This window comes from Lemur catta, chromosome 2, assembly GCF_020740605.2.
Source record: "Lemur catta isolate mLemCat1 chromosome 2, mLemCat1.pri, whole genome shotgun sequence".
Lineage (NCBI taxonomy): Eukaryota > Metazoa > Chordata > Mammalia > Primates > Lemuridae > Lemur > Lemur catta.
The window spans coordinates 16,004,174-16,021,760 of NC_059129.1; the positions used below are offsets into that span (position 1 = coordinate 16,004,174).

A 17,587-nucleotide genomic window follows, 5' to 3' on the forward strand; every position below is an offset into this window, starting at 1 on the left:
TCCAAGCTCATCTAGGTTGCTGCCAATGACAGAATTTTGTTCTTTTTCATGTCCATATAATAAGCCATTGTGTATATGTACCACATATCCATTCATCCTTTATTCATTCATCTGTTGATGGACACTTAGGTTGATTCTATATCTTGGCTATTGTGAATAGTGCTGCAACAGACTGGGAATGCAGATATCTCTTCAACATATTGATTTCATTTCCTTTGGATATCTACCCAGTAGTGGGAATGCTGGATCATATGGTAGTTCTAATTTTAGTTTTTTGAGGAACCTCCATCCTGTTTTCCATAATGGCTGTATTAATTTACATTCCTGCCTACAGTGTTACATATGAGTTCCTCTTTCTTCACATCCTCACTGGCATTAGTTATTTTTTGTCATTTCGATGATATGCATTCTAACTGGGGTGAGATGATACCTCATTGTCGTTTTGATTTGTATTTCCTTGATGATTAGTGATGTTGAGCATTTTTTCCTTATACCTGTGCCAGCCATCTATTTCTAACATGCCCACCAGAAGACTGAGAACCCCAGGTCTAAAGTTCCAGGCTGGGGACCAAGTCATTATGCCCTCCTGTTTCCACTTCTCTCTCTGCCCCATCTCTACCTGCTTCCTCCTAAATCTTCAACTGGATGCTCTGGTCCTGAGCTCTTGTGATACTGGACAAAAACCTTCTTCCACTAAGTCCACTTGAGAATTAGCAAATATTTTTAAAGAAACTTTACATGGAAATTGAGAGAGAAGCAAAACAACTCTCAGAACAATATATCACAAGAGTCTAGAGATGCACCTAATTACAAAGCTAATCTTCTCTATCTGAGCTATGGGATAAACTAAGGGTTTGATTCCTGGCCATAATATTTTCTAGCTGTATGATTTGGAGAAACTATTTAACCTCTGGGCTTCAGTTTATTTGTCTTCAAAGTGGGGATAATAATGTCTTCCCCATAGAGTTGTGAAAATTAAATGAGGTGTATATGTAGTGCTTATTGGAGCATCTGAGGTATAGAGAACCTTCAGTGAATGTTGGAATTGTGGAAGAAGGAGGTTTTGTGCTATGTTTAGATTGCTAGAGGCATCCTTTATTTCAAGCATCAGAGGGTCTGAAGCTTTCTGATAAGAGAACCCTTTCCATATAGGAATTAGTTGATTAGCCCAAGACAGGGAAGCAGATGTTATTGAAGGGTGGGTTAATGATCACAAATCTCTGAATTTCATTTATAACTAAGCTGAACCAACTAACTCCCCCATGATGAACATATTTTTCAGACTGAATAAACAAACGCAATTTTTTGCAACAAACATGCTTCATAAACTTTGTGTCTGTCACGTGTCTCATGGTTGAAGGTTGCATTCCTAGAAGGTAAAACAAAAACTTTGTAGTTAAAAATTATATATCTCAGGGAAATTCTTGCTCTTTCTTGGTATAACTTGAAAATAAGGAGTTTTTAGACAACAAGAAGCAGAGCCTATGTAGAGTTAAACTTAAACAAGACCTTTGGCCTACCTGGGAGGTTCCTTGCAGTGTTCTGGCAAAGGGAATGTAAATATTTTCTAATCTTCTCCTAAGTGTCCTCAGAAGAGTAATAAAAAGCCAAGAACTTTGACCTTCTCAAAAGCATTTTTCTCAGTAAGATTGTTTTTTCTCAATACTGCTCATCAAATATCATTTTGATCTGCCATCTTAATTTTATCCAAAACTGAACCATTGTTTTGGGGGGGGGGCATATACTTTTATTCCATAGCAATTGCCTTTAGTATTATTAATGATGGTCACAGCACCTATATTCTCCACCACCGGTGGATGCTAGTGGAGGGAAGAGACCCAGCCATGAGAAGACGTCACTGTTGGCAAGTTTTATAAAGACCAGTTAGCGCTCGGGCCTCCCAATGGATAAAAGGGCCTGGAGCTGTTTCCATATCTTAGGTCTCCTGCTACACCAAAAAAGAAAATGAAGATACAGTAATACTAGATTTCAAAATCATGGTGTACTTTACATGTTTATGTTTATTACATTAACATTTTTAATGGAAATAAAAATATAGGGGCTAAATACATCACCTCATTTGGAGATACTGTCAAATGTCTGCATTTGAGGCCATTGTGAATTTGAGGCCTCAGCTAATGGTCATCACGACACTGACATTGCATTGGAGCAAGGATGAAACCGGCATAAGTAGTAAAGGACTCCAGTTCCACCCCCAAACTGAGCTTCAGGGCGGGTCCCACTCACCAAGGAAAATGGGCTGACAGGCCCTGTCACCCCCAAATGAGGAGGAAGGATGAAGCCCCTGTGGACTGAGCAGAGAGAGGGTCTGGGAAGCATTCATGGGAGCCACACCTAGACCCACTTGTTAAAAGAGACTTGAGAAGTAACATGGGACCCGCCGGCCGGGGCGACATAGGGTGGGTGGTGCTGGATAGACTCTGGGACGGAGGTGAGGAACACGGTTAGCTCAGACATGAGAAGCTGGGAAGACAAAAGGTGACAAGAAATGTCTCACTCAGACCAGGTGCTAAACCACTGAGACGACATGGAGTGTCTAAAGGCCCAGGTGGCCAGGATTAGGCCCCGATGGGGTCACTGCCAGATTCACGAAAGATAGAAAAGATACGCCCTCTTGGCCTTCCTTCTCTGAAAAAGAGAAAAGTCAGGAGACTTGGGTTTAAGTTTGGCTGTGACGTGATCTTGCTGGGTGATCACAATCAGATGGCTTCCCCTCTCTGAAACCTTCCCCTTATCTGCGAAATGTAAAAGTAACCTCTGCCTTTCCCACAGGGTTATGAAAAAGATAATAATGTGATAGCTAGCCTCTCCCCGTGGAAATTTACTCATCCCCTACTCCGTGCCACACACTAGTATAGTTTTTTATCTCCTTTTCTGTCTTCCAAGCAGGAGGCCTATGCTTGTGTGCTTGGGGTGTGGTCGTCATAACAGGTGGAGAAGCAGAGCTAGAGTTGCCAGGAAGGGTGGATGGATTTACAGGAGAGAAATCGGAGCTGTTCTAGGCAGAACAGAATTGATACAGAGATGCAGAAAGAGGAGGGAGAAATTCAGAGCCAGCATGATGGAGTCTTTGGGTCTAGAATGAGGGACAGCTGTGGAACCACATGAGCCAGGGAAAGAGGAATTTTGAAAGTGTTTGCCATGTGTCAAGCCATGAGGAACTTCAGTAAAGACGTGAGATGTTTGTGTCCCCTTTTTTGGCAGTCGGGGGATGGAGCCCGATCAGGACACCTCTGTAAGACTGGCCACTAGTGGCACAGCTTCCTCTGGGTTACGGTAACAGTCGCTGAAGTGTTTGCAGGCTCCCTATGTAGCAGACTCTGTGTGAAGTGCTTTGCATGTGTCATCTCAGTCAATTCTCACTATAATTTCTTTTTTTTTCTTTCTTTTTTTTTTTTTTTTTTTTGTTGCCCAGGCTAGAGTGCCGTGGCGTCAGCCTAGCTCACAGCAACCTCAAACTCCTGGGCTCAAGCAATCCTCCTGCCTCAGCCTCCCGAGTAGCTGGGACTACAGGCATGCGCCACCATGCCCGGCTAATTTACATATATATATATATATGTATATATATATATATATATATATATTTTTTTTTAGTTGTCCAGCTAATTTCTTTCTATTTTTTTTAGTAGAGACGGAGTCTTGCTCTTGCTCAGGCTGGTCTCCAACTCCTGAGCTCAAACGATCCACCTGCCTCGGCCTCCCAGAGAGCTAGGATTACAGGCATGAGCCACCATGCCCTGCCTAATTCTCACTATAATTTCTGAAGTACAATGACACTCTTATCTTGATTTTATGGGTATGGCAACTAAAGTTCAGAACGCTTAAGTAACAAGGTCACAGCTGATAAAGGCTAGGCTCTTTTTCATTTCATTGAGCTATAAACTTATACACAATCAACCCGCCTCCTGGTGCTGGCCTGTGTCGGGCCATGTGCCGGCTAGGCCCGCGGCTCCGAGGGCCTGGGCTCAACTCTGGGCCTGTGTTTCTTCCGTAGATGAAGTGGCGTGTGCAGATCCAGAGATCTGCAGGAAGGTCTGTAGCAACCCCTCTGGCTGTTCTGACATCGCGTATCCCAAACTTGTGCTGGAACTCCTGCCCACAGGTAATGTCCTCTCACCCCTAAACTGGGCTCCCTAGAGCACCCAGAAAGGAGAACATGGGCTGGGCTCTGGTCTGAGATAGGGAAAAGTTGGGAGGTCTGTGGGTGGGAACAGGCTCTGGGCTCAGGGTTTGGGCCCCAGAGACAGGGCCCCCCCAGCCAAGCCCAGGTCCTGGCTCTCCTGGGGGCGCTGCCCAGCCATCTCCTCTGAGGTTCTGCCTCCTCAGAGTTGAGCCTATTGGCCTGGGGTAACAGAGAGAAGGCAGCAGCTGCTGACAAGAAAAGACCAAGGCCATGACCTCCCTTCTGCCCCCAGGGCTCCGTGGGCTCATGATGGCTGTGATGATGGCGGCTCTCATGTCCTCCCTCACCTCCATCTTTAACAGTTCCAGCACCATCTTCACCATGGACCTCTGGAATCACCTCCGGCCTCGGGCATCTGAGAAGGAGCTCATGATTGTGGGCAGGTAAGGCCTTCCTAGATGGAGGTGGAGGGGCAGTGAAAAGTCCAGATACCTGGGGAGGAGAGAGCTGAGCCCACCCAGAGGCAGAAAGTCCAACCAGCAGATTTTCCAGGCTGGCTCAGCCTCCTGTGACAGCAGAGAGGAGGAGCGTCAGGACTCCGTGTATAAGACATTCTTTCCTTCAAGAGCTATTCAGTGAGCACCTACTACGTCCCAGGTACGAGGGCATATAGCCATGAAAAGAAAAGACTGAGTTATTGCCTTCATGGAGCTAAAGGAGAAGAAGGAAGATAAGCAAACAGATGACTATAACCCAAATGACTTCCGATGGGGCAGTCAGGAGATCTGGAGATTCAGGGTTGGAACCTGAGGGATGAGTAGGAGTCAGCCAGGTAAAAGGAGGGGGGTGTTCTTGGGACTGGAAGAAAGGTTTCTATACAAAGGCTTCTGCAGAGCAATGAAGCCTAATGGGAGAAACTGAAATATGAGTGGCACATAAATTTTATGTAAATTACATGCAAATAACCACCTTGAGGCTCCATCACTCAAGATGATGCACCGTGAGGGCTGTCTAGTCTCGGGTAAGGAAAAGTGTTCTTAGATGTGATGCCAAAAGCACAATCCAGAAAAGAAAAAAAATGATACAATGGACTTCATCAAAATTTAAAACATTTCCACATCAAAAGACACCATTAAGAAAACGAAAAGACATGCCACAGACTGGAAGAAAATATTTGCAAGCCATATATCTCATAAAGAACTTGTAATCTAGAATATGTGGTAAACTCTTGTAACACGGTAAGACCAACAACCAAAAGATGGGAATAGACACGTCACTGAGGAAGATACATAAATGGCTAGTATGTGCATGAAAAGATGCTCAACATCATTAGCCTTTAGGGCAATGCAAATTAAAACCACACGAGATACCACTAACACACCCACTAGAATGGCTACAGTCAAAAAGACAGACAAGGAGGCAGAGAAACTGGAACTCATACATTGCAGGTGGGAATATAAAATGGTTCAACTGTTCAAAAACGGTTTGGCAGTTTCTTAAAATGTTAAATATAAATTCATCACGCAATCTAGCAATTGGATTCCTGGAAATGAAAACATAATGTCTACACAAAGATGTGTATACCAAGGTTCACAGAAGCACTATTCACAAGAATGGAAAAGTAGAAACAATCCAAATGTTCTCCAACTGGGGAAGCATAAACAATGGCACTTAATGGAATAGAGGGACAGGAAGCAGGTAAGTGGTTGTTTAGGGTGAGAGCAGGAACGAGCTGTAAATGGGCATGAGAACTTTCTGGAGTGATGGATGTAATTGATCTTGATTGTGGTGATGGTTGCACAACCCTGTCCATTTACTAAAAACTATTGGATTGTACATTTACAATGGGTGGATTTTATGGTATATAAACGAAACATCCATAAATATTTTCTTAAAAAGATAGAAGTATATGTTCAGGGAAGACAGCACTAACCTGGGGCCTCTCTCTGTCGGTGCCAGGGTGTTTGTGGTTCTGCTGGTGCTGGCTTCCATCCTCTGGATCCCCGTGGTCCAGGCCAGCCAGGGCGGCCAGCTCTTCATTTACATCCAGTCCGTCAGCTCTTACCTGCAGCCGCCTGTGGCGGTGGTGTTCATCATGGGATGCTTCTGGAAGCGGGCCAATGAAAAGGTAGCTCTGGGTCAGCCCCTGCCCTGCAAGAGCCAAGCACTGCCCCTGAGGACTGGGAGAGGATGGGGGGGGGAAGTGTGACGAGGAGACACGAGGCTGAACTCAGGTGTCATGAGAGAGGGTGAGTTCCGTGGCGCAAGACACATGGAGGGTGCTACCTGGCCTTTGACAAAATGCCATGGGGCTTCTCAGAAGTATCCCGATGCAGGCTCACACCTGTAATCCTAGCACTCTGGGAGGCCGAGGCAGGTGGATCGTTTGAGTTCAGGAGTTCAAGACCAGCCTGAGCAAGAACGAGACCCCGTCTCTACTAAAAATAGAAAGAAATTATATGGACAGCTAAAAAAATATATATATAAAAATTATCCAGGCATGGTAGCGCATGTCTATAGTCCCAGCTACTCGGGAGGCTGAGGCAGGAGGATCGCTGGAGCCCAGGAGTTTGAGGTTGCTGTGAGATAGGCTGACGCCACGGCACTCACTCTAGCCCGGTCAACAGAGTGAGACTCTGTCTCAAACAAACAAACAAACAAACAAAAAAAGAAGTATCTCGATACATTTTTGTCATTGAACAGGGAAGCTACTTTAACAGGGAATGAGTAAATGACATGTAATCGATGCATTATGTGTAAAAGGTAGACAGATAAGTACCTCTGAACTTCTCCAAATCACTGACCCGCGCAGTGACCGTCCCAAGAAAAACAAGCTCTTGCGATAGCTTCTTGAGGCTTCTGGAAGCCCAAGCTCTTGCCGTCTTTAAGAAGGTCTTGCTCTGATTTGCAGGGTGCCTTCTCAGGCCTGATCCTGGGCCTGTTACTGGGCTTGATTAGGCTGGTCCTGGACTTCATTTACGCGCAGCCTCTGTGCAACCAGCCAGATGAGCGCCCCGCTGTGGTGAAGAGCGTCCACTACCTCTACTTCTCCGTGATCCTGTCCACAGCCACCCTGATCACTGTGTCCACCGTGAGCTGGTTCACAGAGCCCCCTTCCAAGGAGATGGTACGTTTGGGCGGACAGCTATATCCGTGGAGTCTCTCTTTTTGTTGCAAGTGATAGAAAACTGACCCACACCGGCTTAAGCAAAGAGGATTGGTTGTTCAAAAAGCTCAAAAGCCCAGGGTTGGGCTGCAGGGACGGGATGATTCAGGACTCTGAAAAGGTCATTAGGATCCACCTCTCACTTCTGCTTTAATTCCTGGGCCCTGTGTGGGGCCAGGTATCTTCTAGGGATATATTCTCTTTTCTTGTCATTAAGGAAACTCACCCAGGATTTCTAGCAAAGTTCTTGATTCCCATTGACGGAGTCAGCTCAAGACACGTGCTCACCCGTGAACCAACCCAATCCCTGTGGCCGGAGAAAGGGATGAGCTAAAACGGCCGATCCCTCAATACTCCGGGGCTAGGGTTAAGGTCTGGGAACTAGAAACGAGGGAAGGTTAGATCCCAACATGGGAATGAGGATTACTGAGACAGATGGGGCACGAGCTGGGGAAACGTCCACTGATTCCGAAAGTGCGGAGAGGTGAGGCTTATCGGAGGGTGGGGCTGGGCGGGGCATGTGAGAAAAGGATGGCAGCCCCTCCCCCCACCCATATCTCACAAGTCACCTCCGTTCCTTAGGTCAGCCGCCTGACCTGGTTCACTCGCCACAACCCCAGGGTCCAGAAGGAACAGGTGCCACCAGCGATTCCCCTGCCTGTCACCCTCTCTCAGAATGGGACACCAGAGGCCACTAGCACCTCCAGCCAGTTCGACATTGTTCGAGAAAACGTGTCCAAAAACCACAGCTGTGAGTCACCTCTCTCCTAAATTACAATAGGAGCTTCGAGAAGAACTGTGTGTTTAAGGGGAATTTTTCTATAAAATCACAAGCCAGAAAAGGGGATAGACTTGGCATTTTAGCATCCCCTGGCTCGTGTCTGCTCCTTCCCATGTTCCAGCCACCAGGAGGGGGTTCTTTAGTAACTTTCAACAGAAATCTCAGACGGGCATAACAGCAAACACTTGCTGAGCGCCTGCGAAAGCATGGTTCCTCTTCTCCTCGTGCACCCCCGCACTGCAGGCTGGAACGCTACTGGCATTCTCTAAATCAGTGGCTTCAGAATGGCAGCTTGCAGACGTATTTTGGTTTAGCCCACCTACTGTTTCAATGTGGGTGAATGTTTAAAAATTGAGAGATTTAACATAAAATTTCAGATTTCCACCTTCTCTTGGAAAATGGGAACATCCAGCAACACTGGCCCCATGTGTCTACATGGCGAAAGTCCCCCTTAGATATGGGACGTGCCCTTCAGTTAGCCAAGGTCCCCACCAGTCCCTATTGTCTCTATGACCCTGAGGCTGTGGTTTGCCATGGACGTTGTGTTTTTTTGTTATTATTATTATGTTTTATATTGTGGAGGTGAAACCACATTAACCCAATGTGGGAAACTCAAAGATAGATCCAGGAGGCCATGTGTTTCAAGAAACAGAGAGAGCCTACTTCTTGGTAGAGTTGAAGACTATTTCAACATGTTTAATATGCAGCTCTGCCCTCTCTGACTCAGATCCACTCCCTGCCGGGCCTCGCAGGCAGTTGGCTTTGCAGCCCCAGCTCTGAATGAAGACATAGAGCTTTGCACAGAGCACTCATTTCCCCTCGGTCTCCTGAAAGGCAGTGTGACACAGGACAGAATCAGACAGAGCAGGCGTCCAACCCCACCCCTGCCACTGCTTCCCAGCGGGGTAGCTTTGCTCAAGCTAGTCAGTCTGAGCTTTGATTTCTTCATCTGAAATTTTTCATCTGGAAGTGGTGCCAATTCTGAAAATACCAATCTTCTAGAATTAAACAATCTCCCAGAATGAAGGTATTAATGAAGACTTTCCAGAAAAGGTATCTAGAGTACTCATCCCACTGCATGCAACCCACCTGGTCAGTGTCCCCTTCTCGCTCCTCTGGGAGACACAGCCCCATGACGTTTCTTTGCTGAGTTCTTTTTAGGTGATGTGACCCCAAAGCGGTCCAAAGTGCTGAAGGCCATCTTGTGGCTCTGTGGAATGCAGACCAACGCCAAGGAGGAGCCTCCGAGCAAAGCGGAACCCGTCATAGTGTCCTTGGAAGAAAGGCCCTTTGTGAAGACCCTCCTGGACATCAACCTCATCATCTGCATCAGCTGCGCCATCTTCCTTTGGGGCTACTTTGCTTAATGTGGGGTGAACCCAGGGGCCCAAGCTCTCCGTTTATCTTCAATGCCCCGTTTTTTTTTTTATGAAAGAAAAAATAATAAAGCTTTTGTTTGTTTACCACAAGGTTTTCAAGGTGTTTACGGGCCATTTTCAACATGATGTTAAGCTCTTTTCTTCTTCAAAGGGAATGAAGGTTAAAGGATGGGAAAAGGAGAGATGTGTAAAAGATTCCTTTTCTCAAAAGACTAGTTATTGGCCGGGCACGGTGGCTCACCTGTAATCCTAGCACTCTGGGAGGCTGAGGTGCGAGGATTGCTTGGGGTCAGGAATTTGAGGCCACTCTGACCAAGCGTGAGACCCCGTCTCTACAAAAAAACAAAAATTAGCTGGTGTGGTGGTGCGCACCTGTAGTCCCAGCTGCTTGGGAGGCTGAGGCAGGAGGATCGTTGGAGCTCAGGAGTTTGAGGTTGCAGTGAGCTATGATGATGCCACTGTGCTCTACCCTGGACACCAAAGTGAGACCTTGTCTCCAGGAAAAAAAAAAAAAGTGGATGCAGGGTTGATCTATAGTTATTAATAAGAAGCTCTGCCAGTTTCTATAGCTGGTTAATTAGAAATAAGATCTTAAAAAAAAAGACTAGTAATCTATTCTTCCTGTCCATCGTGTCATGCTTTATTATTGATTGCTTACCTGTCTGCCCAGGGGGAGTCAAAGTTCCACGAGGGCAGAGTGTGTCATTCACACTGACACAATGTGTAGAGTGTGTGAACACGTGCGTGGGTGCGAAGGTGGAGTTGGGTGGGGAGAGTGTGGGAAGAGGAAAGATGCCTGCACAGCCACACGCCTCAGCGTGAGAAGAGGACAGCCTCTGTCGGGGGGTATCAAGTGGGAGTCATCTGGTTGCCAGCAACAGAAACAAACCTGGGCATGTTTGTGCAAAAAAACAATAGAAGCAATTTATTGTGAGGATGCAAGGGCAAGAAATGCAGGATGGCCGTGAACTGGGAGCTGGAAGAGTGCACGCCCTCCTGCTCCTCTCTCGCCTCTGCCTCTCTGCACATCTCCTGACTCCTTCCTCTGCGGGCTGGTTTGCTCTGCAACACAGAATCCACGGTGGCAGCAGATGGTCACCCACAGCCCCCAAGCACTGCGTCGCTGGGAGAGACTGGCCCTGACTGCTGGGTAAGTGACCCATGGACCCACGTGGGTGGCACAGGGGAGGGGTGAGACTTAAGCAAATGTAAAATTTAAGATATGGGGGAAAATGGGTTTATAGGTGCATGTTTTCAGTGTAATTAGTAAGTAAGTGTAGGGAGTACTTTGGGAGCACAGGGATCTTTGAGTCAAGAGGAAACCATGGTTGCCCTTTTCAAGTTAGGCTTGTTAAGTCAGTTCACAGCGGAAGGAGGCCCAATGTCTTCTAAGCAGAGACTGAGACACACCTAGCAGACGGTTTGGTCAATGGGAGGCTCAGGACAGCCAACTCCAGCAGCGCATGTCCCTCTCTGTCCCCAAGAGAAAACCACTTTATCTGGGCCATGGAGAGAGGCCATCAGGAGAGCAGCCATCCAGAGACTCAGCCTCACTTTGCTCCAATTCTCCATCCACTCTTTCCAAGTATTTCAATCCTGGGAAAGAAGTGCCTTGGACAGGGCATGACAGCACTCCGGCCACTGGAAAAGGGAATTCCCATGACAAGTAACAGCTTCTCACGAATGCTCTAGCCCTGTGGGGCTGAGTTCCCATGAGTCAGCCTCTAGGAGACTAAATATCTCCAGATAGAAAAAAAAGGGTACAGGTACAGCCCTGACCATGGACACTTGCTGAGGGACAGCAGTCTGGGAGGTCTCTGGGGAAACCCGGTGACCTTTTTCACTGCTGTGACCTTGCTCTCTACTCCTTCCAACTCCCACAGTTACAATTAGACCTGCAAGATGTCCCATCCACAATTCCATTTGAGGGGACCACACACACGCTCCTGCACACACACAACCCACAATTTGCCTCCAAGAATGATAAAGTTTTCATATAAACCACAGAATATATTTAATTCAAATTAAACATGAAACTAGAATAATGTTCGGTCCTTATCAAGTAGCAATTACATTAAAAAAAAAAAAGAACAGTACAATTCTTTCTACATTCTGGCAATCCAACAAGGCACGAGTCACATCCAGTTTGATGGGGTGACAGATCCAGCAGTCACCATCAATGCTCATGGTTTGGAGGGCACGGGGGTGGGGAGACACAGACCATACTTGGTACAAAATGATTCTGCAGCAAGTCTGAAGGAAAGGAACTCCCTCCTAACATAGAAGAACGAAAGTCCAAGTAGCAGGAAGTAGGCGACTTGCATAATTAACGTATTTTATTAAATAGATAGTTACTGCATTGCTTCTTACTCAACCCAAATTGCTGTTGGTGCTGCCCATATTAACAGCAGTGGCAGAAGCTTCCTATACACATCTCGGCAGGAATACTTTTTCCACTCTGGGTATTTCTTTGTGTTTGATTTTTTGGCATGATTTCCTTCCCACGTCAAGAAAGCCAACTTCTTCCAGACACAGGTCATTCAGCTTTCGTGTCGGCCTCCACGGGCTGTGCAGAAGGCCAAGGGCGGCGGGGGGAGGCCTTTCTCTGCCCTCCACTGAAAGCTTTTCGCTGCTTGGTCTGCAAAGACAGAGGTCTGCCTGCCCCTGTTCCACTGGCAGGTGGACGGGGTCGAGGGCTGGGAGGGGCTTTCTTCACAGGGCGGTACTTTCCGTGTCATTGTCTATATCCAGCAGAATGCGGCCGGGCAGGTCCTTGCTTGCGGAGTCGGGGGGCACTTCAGGGAAGAGGCTGCGAAGCGGTTCGGAAACCCTAGAATTGGTGTCTGGACAAAAACACGAGGAGACACGGCATCACTGAGTGGTAAGACCTGAGAGGCCACCCGAGGGCACTCTGAGAAGACAGGCTGGAAAGCGTGGGAGGCAGCCCAGGCGCACACACAGTCCCTTGCGAGAGGCCTCAGCACCCTTAGAAGTTCAGTGGGGTCTCTGAGACCCCAGAGGGTGGCATGTGGCACAGCCCGCCCCCTGGCTCTGTGGCTCCTTTCCGTGAGCCTGGGCAATGCTCAGGGATGCGACCTTGGAAGGATTTGCTTGCTTTGACTGAGGAGAGGAAACCTCATTCTCGCCAGGGCTTCTAATGCAGTAAATGAAACCTCCTGATGCCATCTGGGCTGCAGGAATAGACGAGTGGCACTAAGAAGAGCTCTCTCCTCTGCGGCAGATGGGTTTTCCTCCTGTCACTAATGCCACGACTTCAACCTCAGCACTAGCGAGATCGTGGGCGGAATCATTGTTGTGGAGGCTGTCCTGTGTGCTGCAGGTGCCAATCAGCATCCCTGGCCTCCACCCACCACATGCCACCCAGACTTCTTCCCCAGCGTGACAACCAAACAATGTCCCCAGACACTGCCAAGTGTCCTGTCGCGGGGGGGAGTCAATCACTGAGGCAGACCACCTAGTCTCCTACAAATATTAATGTCCCCTTCTCTACTAGTACTTATACTTCTAATTTCTCTTTCATGTCTTACTATGTTGGCTGAAATTCCTTTAGCAAAATGGCAAATACACGGTCCTCAAGCCATTGTTCCAAACTCCCATGCTCACAAAAGACACCTTCATCAATCACAGCCTTTGTCCCAGAGAGGCCAGTGGGTCTCAGACTTATTCATTCATGAACACATATTTACTGAGCACCTACTATATGCCAGGCACTCTTCCACCTTCTGAGGACACGAGAGTGAACAAGACAGGCACAGCTTTAATGAAGCCCATGGTCAAGTAGGAGAGCCAGGCCCTAACCCAGAGAGAGGGGTTAGCTTCTCCAGTAGATGTGGGTTCTAGCAAATTATGAGACCTTGTTAGATATTTTAGGGCTGGTGTAAGAGAGGAGAGAGATGATTAGGTTTGTTAGGTTAGAGCTAGTAATGGTAGGAAGCAGGGAGTGGGGAGGGAAGTTTACTGGGGAGGTGGTTATGCTTAATTAAGGCCTGCTTTTCTGTAGTTGCTGTGCAAAGTCACGCCATGTCTGTCCTTGCTGCGAGCTAGTTTTGGCAGTACTTCCGTGTTACCTGCTCCCCTCTATGCAGGCACAGCTGGCAAATGCTGGTGCACATCTGGGAGGCTCACTGCTTTGACACTGGCTCCTGCCCCTACAGTTTTGAGCTATGAGATCTATTTGCCCCCTGGGGCACCCCTCTTCTTACACTGACTCCTGGGTTGGCAGATGCGTCCCTCAAGGTTTCCTATGCTCCACGACTCAAATTTCTAGATTTATGGAGGTGCCTAAGGTGTCAAAGAGTTCAGGTGCTAAATGTTATTTCCTACAATTCAGGTCTCAAGATAACTGTAAAACCACCTGAATTATACCTACCACCTGATGGTGCGGGGCCAAAGGTGGCCTATGTGCACAGTGTAGAGAACATCTTAAATTTGTCCCCAGCAGAATGGAAGTAAACGAGGGCAGACGCCACATCTGTCTTGTTCACAGTCCCCAGTGCCTAAAACAGGGACTGGCAAATAGCAGATGCTCAGTAAGTTTTGTGGCTGGACACGTGGATGGTTGGATGGATGGATAAATGAAGAGTCCTCTAATGCAACCATCTTTCCAATCCTCCCTTCTTACATCCTCAGGCAAAGAAGTAGTCGTGTCTCAAAAGCAACAAGAAAAAAATCGCAAATTCAATCCCTTTCTCATAATCCTAACCCAACAAAACAGACAGTGCGACCAGCAGGGGCTCTTCTCAGCCCAAAGAGTTTACAAGAAATTATGGAACAGACATGACTTGGTGGGGAATGAGGCAAAGGTGTTGTACATAGTAAGGAGATTTCTACTTAATATCTGTATTTACATGCAAGCTAACACCTACTGGCCACCAACCCTTTCCACAGGACAAACTTGCTCTTTCTCTTCTTCTAATACATCACATACAAATTATTTCTAGATTTGTACTTTTCTGAATTTCTCCAACTATTTATAGTGAACACACTAATTATATACCCACGAAAAAAATTCGTCGTGAGGCATAAGGGAAATTCCTTTACTTGCCTCCCACCTGCCCCATCTGGTTTCCCCAGCCTCTCTCTCATCCTCACATGAATCATTGCTTGAAAGAAAACAATGGATCTGTTTATACACGAAAGGTAGTAAGAATCACGGCAATGTGTACAGAGCCAATTTTCACATAAAGACTAATCTTGATCACAGTAGCTAACATTAATGAGCACTTACTATATGCCAGAAACTACACTAAGTGTTCCACATACTTTATCACATCATGTCATTGAACCACCAGCAAATAATCCTAAAGCAGGGCCGGGCACGGTGGCTCACACCTGTAATGCTAGCACTCTGGGAGGCCGAGGTGGGAGGATCGCTCGAGGTCAGGAGTTCGAGACCAGCCTGAGCCAAGAGCAAGACCCCATCTCTACTAAAAATAGAAAGAAATGATCTGGACAGCTAAAAACATATATAGAAAAAAATTAGTCGGGCATGGTGGCGCATGCCTGTAGTCCCAGCTACCCGGGAGGCTGAGGCAGGAGGATCGTTTAAGCCCAGGAGTTTGAGGTTGCTGTGAGCTAGGCTGATGCCATGGCACTCTAGCCCGGGCAACAGAGCGAGACTCTGTCTCAAAAAAAAAAAAAAGAATAAAAAAAAATCCTAAGGCAGCATCAGCTCCCCTGCAGAGGTAAGAAAGATAAGAAAGGGAGGCCCTGCTCCTCACCCCAGGGGACACAGCCAGATTGGTGGGACTCTGGTTCTTAACCCATATAATGTTTTCCCTTTTCCCGAAAGGAGTTGGTATATCCTTGGGAGAAGGTCCTGAAAGAAGGTCCTGAAAGAGAAGACCTTAATCTGAGGAGATAGTGGTTTGAGTTTTAAACACTGATTCATTGTTGTAAAAAGGAGAAAAAGTTTATTTTAGAAAGATACCTGTAAGAACCTGTTTTTTTAAAAAAACACTTCTAATCCTCTTTGGCTATGAATTTATATATTATCTGCATTCCAACAAGGGATGGTCTTTGAGATATTGCTTGGAGCTAAGTTCTTATGACTGATATGATATTTAACAAAACAAAACAAATCACCAGAAGGGAGACTGCCAGTAACCAGCCTCAGCCCAAGGGCAAAATGTGATATGGTCCACCTTGGATCTGGGACTCTGACAAATGTAACCCAGGTTCATTCCTGAATTGAATATCTCTATCCAGGAAGCAGAAGTGGACAGCCAAGGAATTTTATAATTTAGGGTATGGTTCTAGAAGCTTTATTTAACTTCAACAATTTTGAATATGTGCTTTAGGTTGTAAACCTACCGTTCAAAAAATCCTAGGTTATTCTGAAAGCCACTTTGACAAGTAATGAATCCATCTGCACCCTTGAAATGAAATGCTTCAGGCATAACTCAGGGTGAATAAACTCCCCCTCCCCCACTATTCATCCCTCTTCTAGAACTTGGGGTCTGAGGGAAGGGCTGCTTTCTATTCTGCATTGGTTTTCTAGGGCTATGAGAGACTTGCTAGTATATGAGAGACTTTGAGACAACTTTCTTTTATTGTAGCCAAAGCAGAGATTCTGTTCAAGTCTTGATGAATGTCTATCTTGACATAACTCTGCTATCTATTTACTAAAAATAAACTGCAAGTAGAAGTAGAAGCCACTTAAATGTCCAACTGTAAGTAATAATACATATGCCTGATGAAATATTATGCAGTCATTGAGAAAGATGGTTATAAAAACTATATTATCACATGGCAAAGAATATATGATGTCAAGTAAAATAAAACTACAGGATCAAAGTCTGTATCTGCCAAATAACTATAATCATGCACATGCACCTCCCCGCCTTTTAGAAAAACAAAACCAGAAGAAAAAAAACAGCAGAAAATAAAATGGCAGGCTTCAATTGTAGAACTATGATTTCTTATTATTTCTATTTCTCAAATTTTCTTTAATATCCATGCTTTGGCTGGGCGCAGTGGCTCACACCTATAAATCCCAGCACCCTGGGAAGCTGAGGCAGAAGGATCGCTTGAGGCCAGGAATTTGAGACCATCCTAGGCAACACAGCAAGACCCTATAGCAAAACTTTGTCTCTATGAAAAATTAAAAAAAATAGCTGGGTGTGGTGGTGTGCACCTAGCTACTCAGGAGGCTGAGCCAGAAGGATCGCTTGAGCCCAGGAGCTGGAGGTTACAGTGAGCTGTGATCGCACCACTGCACTCCAACCTGGGGTGACAGAGCGAGACCCTGTCTTAAAAAAAAAAAAAAATCCACGCTTATTTTAAAAAATGCATTACTTTCATGCTACAAAGAGAGCTTGGTTTAAAAAAGAGGACACTATGAGAGACAGCAAAGTGTCCAGTTTTATAGCTACTATGTGAGTGACTTGGTTTATCTGTTGTATGGTGGACGAATGACTCATACGTATTCTCAGGCTCACTAAATTATATGAAAATATTCCTTTTCTTCTCCTCCAGACCGTTGTCTTTTTAACTCATGAGAGAACTGATACTAGGAAAACCAAGTGGTGCATCAGAATCAAAATACGGAAGCCTGGGCCCCACTGCCGAGCCCCTGTGTCTGGGTCTTAGAAGGCTGGGCCTGGGCAGGTGAGTTTTTAAAATATTCACATATGAATCTAATACGCAATTTTGATTACAAATATTTTCTTCTAGATAAAAATGATAATAACTACCATTCATTTAGACCTACTGTGTAGTACGACCTGTAATTAGGGCTTTCCTATTTAATCTCTTCAACAACTGTGACAGATGTCACCATTTTACAGATCCACCAGGCTGTGCCTTGCCTACGCTACACAGAGAGCTGAAATTCTAACTCAGGCATCTCCAATTCTATAGCATGTGCTCGTTCTACTATACCTCAAGCCCGCTCGATGTAGAAAAGAATGGAAATTAAAGAAGTAACAAGGCCAGCCCTGTGACCACCTGTTACACGTCTGTGCACACATTTAGTATTCAGAATAACTGGCGGCAAGCATGAACAAAGCCAGTCCTCCTTTAGTGCATGCACTATTAGTAGGGATGCAAGCAAGCAGGGTTAGGGTGACTGGTTAGTGACAGGCATTAGTGCACAA

The 17,587-nt window shown here is 46.1% G+C and overlaps 2 protein-coding genes across 6 annotated transcripts in view; one reads left to right on the plus strand and one right to left on the minus strand.

Annotated features, from left to right (window-relative positions):
* Window positions 1–9,494, plus strand: part of SLC5A11 (solute carrier family 5 member 11) — a 46,214-nt gene extending 36,720 nt beyond the window's left edge. The window contains exons 12-17 of the mRNA XM_045542815.1: window positions 4,016–4,123; window positions 4,437–4,587; window positions 6,104–6,272; window positions 7,056–7,271; window positions 7,893–8,061; window positions 9,253–9,494. Of these exons, the coding sequence (XP_045398771.1) occupies window positions 4,016–4,123; window positions 4,437–4,587; window positions 6,104–6,272; window positions 7,056–7,271; window positions 7,893–8,061; window positions 9,253–9,458 (1,019 nt within the window). The 3' untranslated portion in view covers window positions 9,459–9,494. The remainder of the gene's footprint in view (window positions 1–4,015; window positions 4,124–4,436; window positions 4,588–6,103; window positions 6,273–7,055; window positions 7,272–7,892; window positions 8,062–9,252) is intronic.
* A 1,973-nt stretch (window positions 9,495–11,467) lies between these two features.
* Window positions 11,468–17,587, minus strand: part of ARHGAP17 (Rho GTPase activating protein 17) — a 76,005-nt gene continuing 69,885 nt past the window's right edge. For 3 of the 5 annotated variants that reach the window (XM_045542820.1, XM_045542817.1, XM_045542821.1), the window contains one exon: window positions 11,468–12,313. In XM_045542820.1, coding sequence (XP_045398776.1) covers window positions 12,183–12,313 — 131 coding nt within the window. In that variant the 3' untranslated portion in view covers window positions 11,468–12,182. The remainder of the gene's footprint in view (window positions 12,314–17,587) is intronic. The other 2 variants (XM_045542819.1, XM_045542818.1) reach the window with 2 other exon arrangements.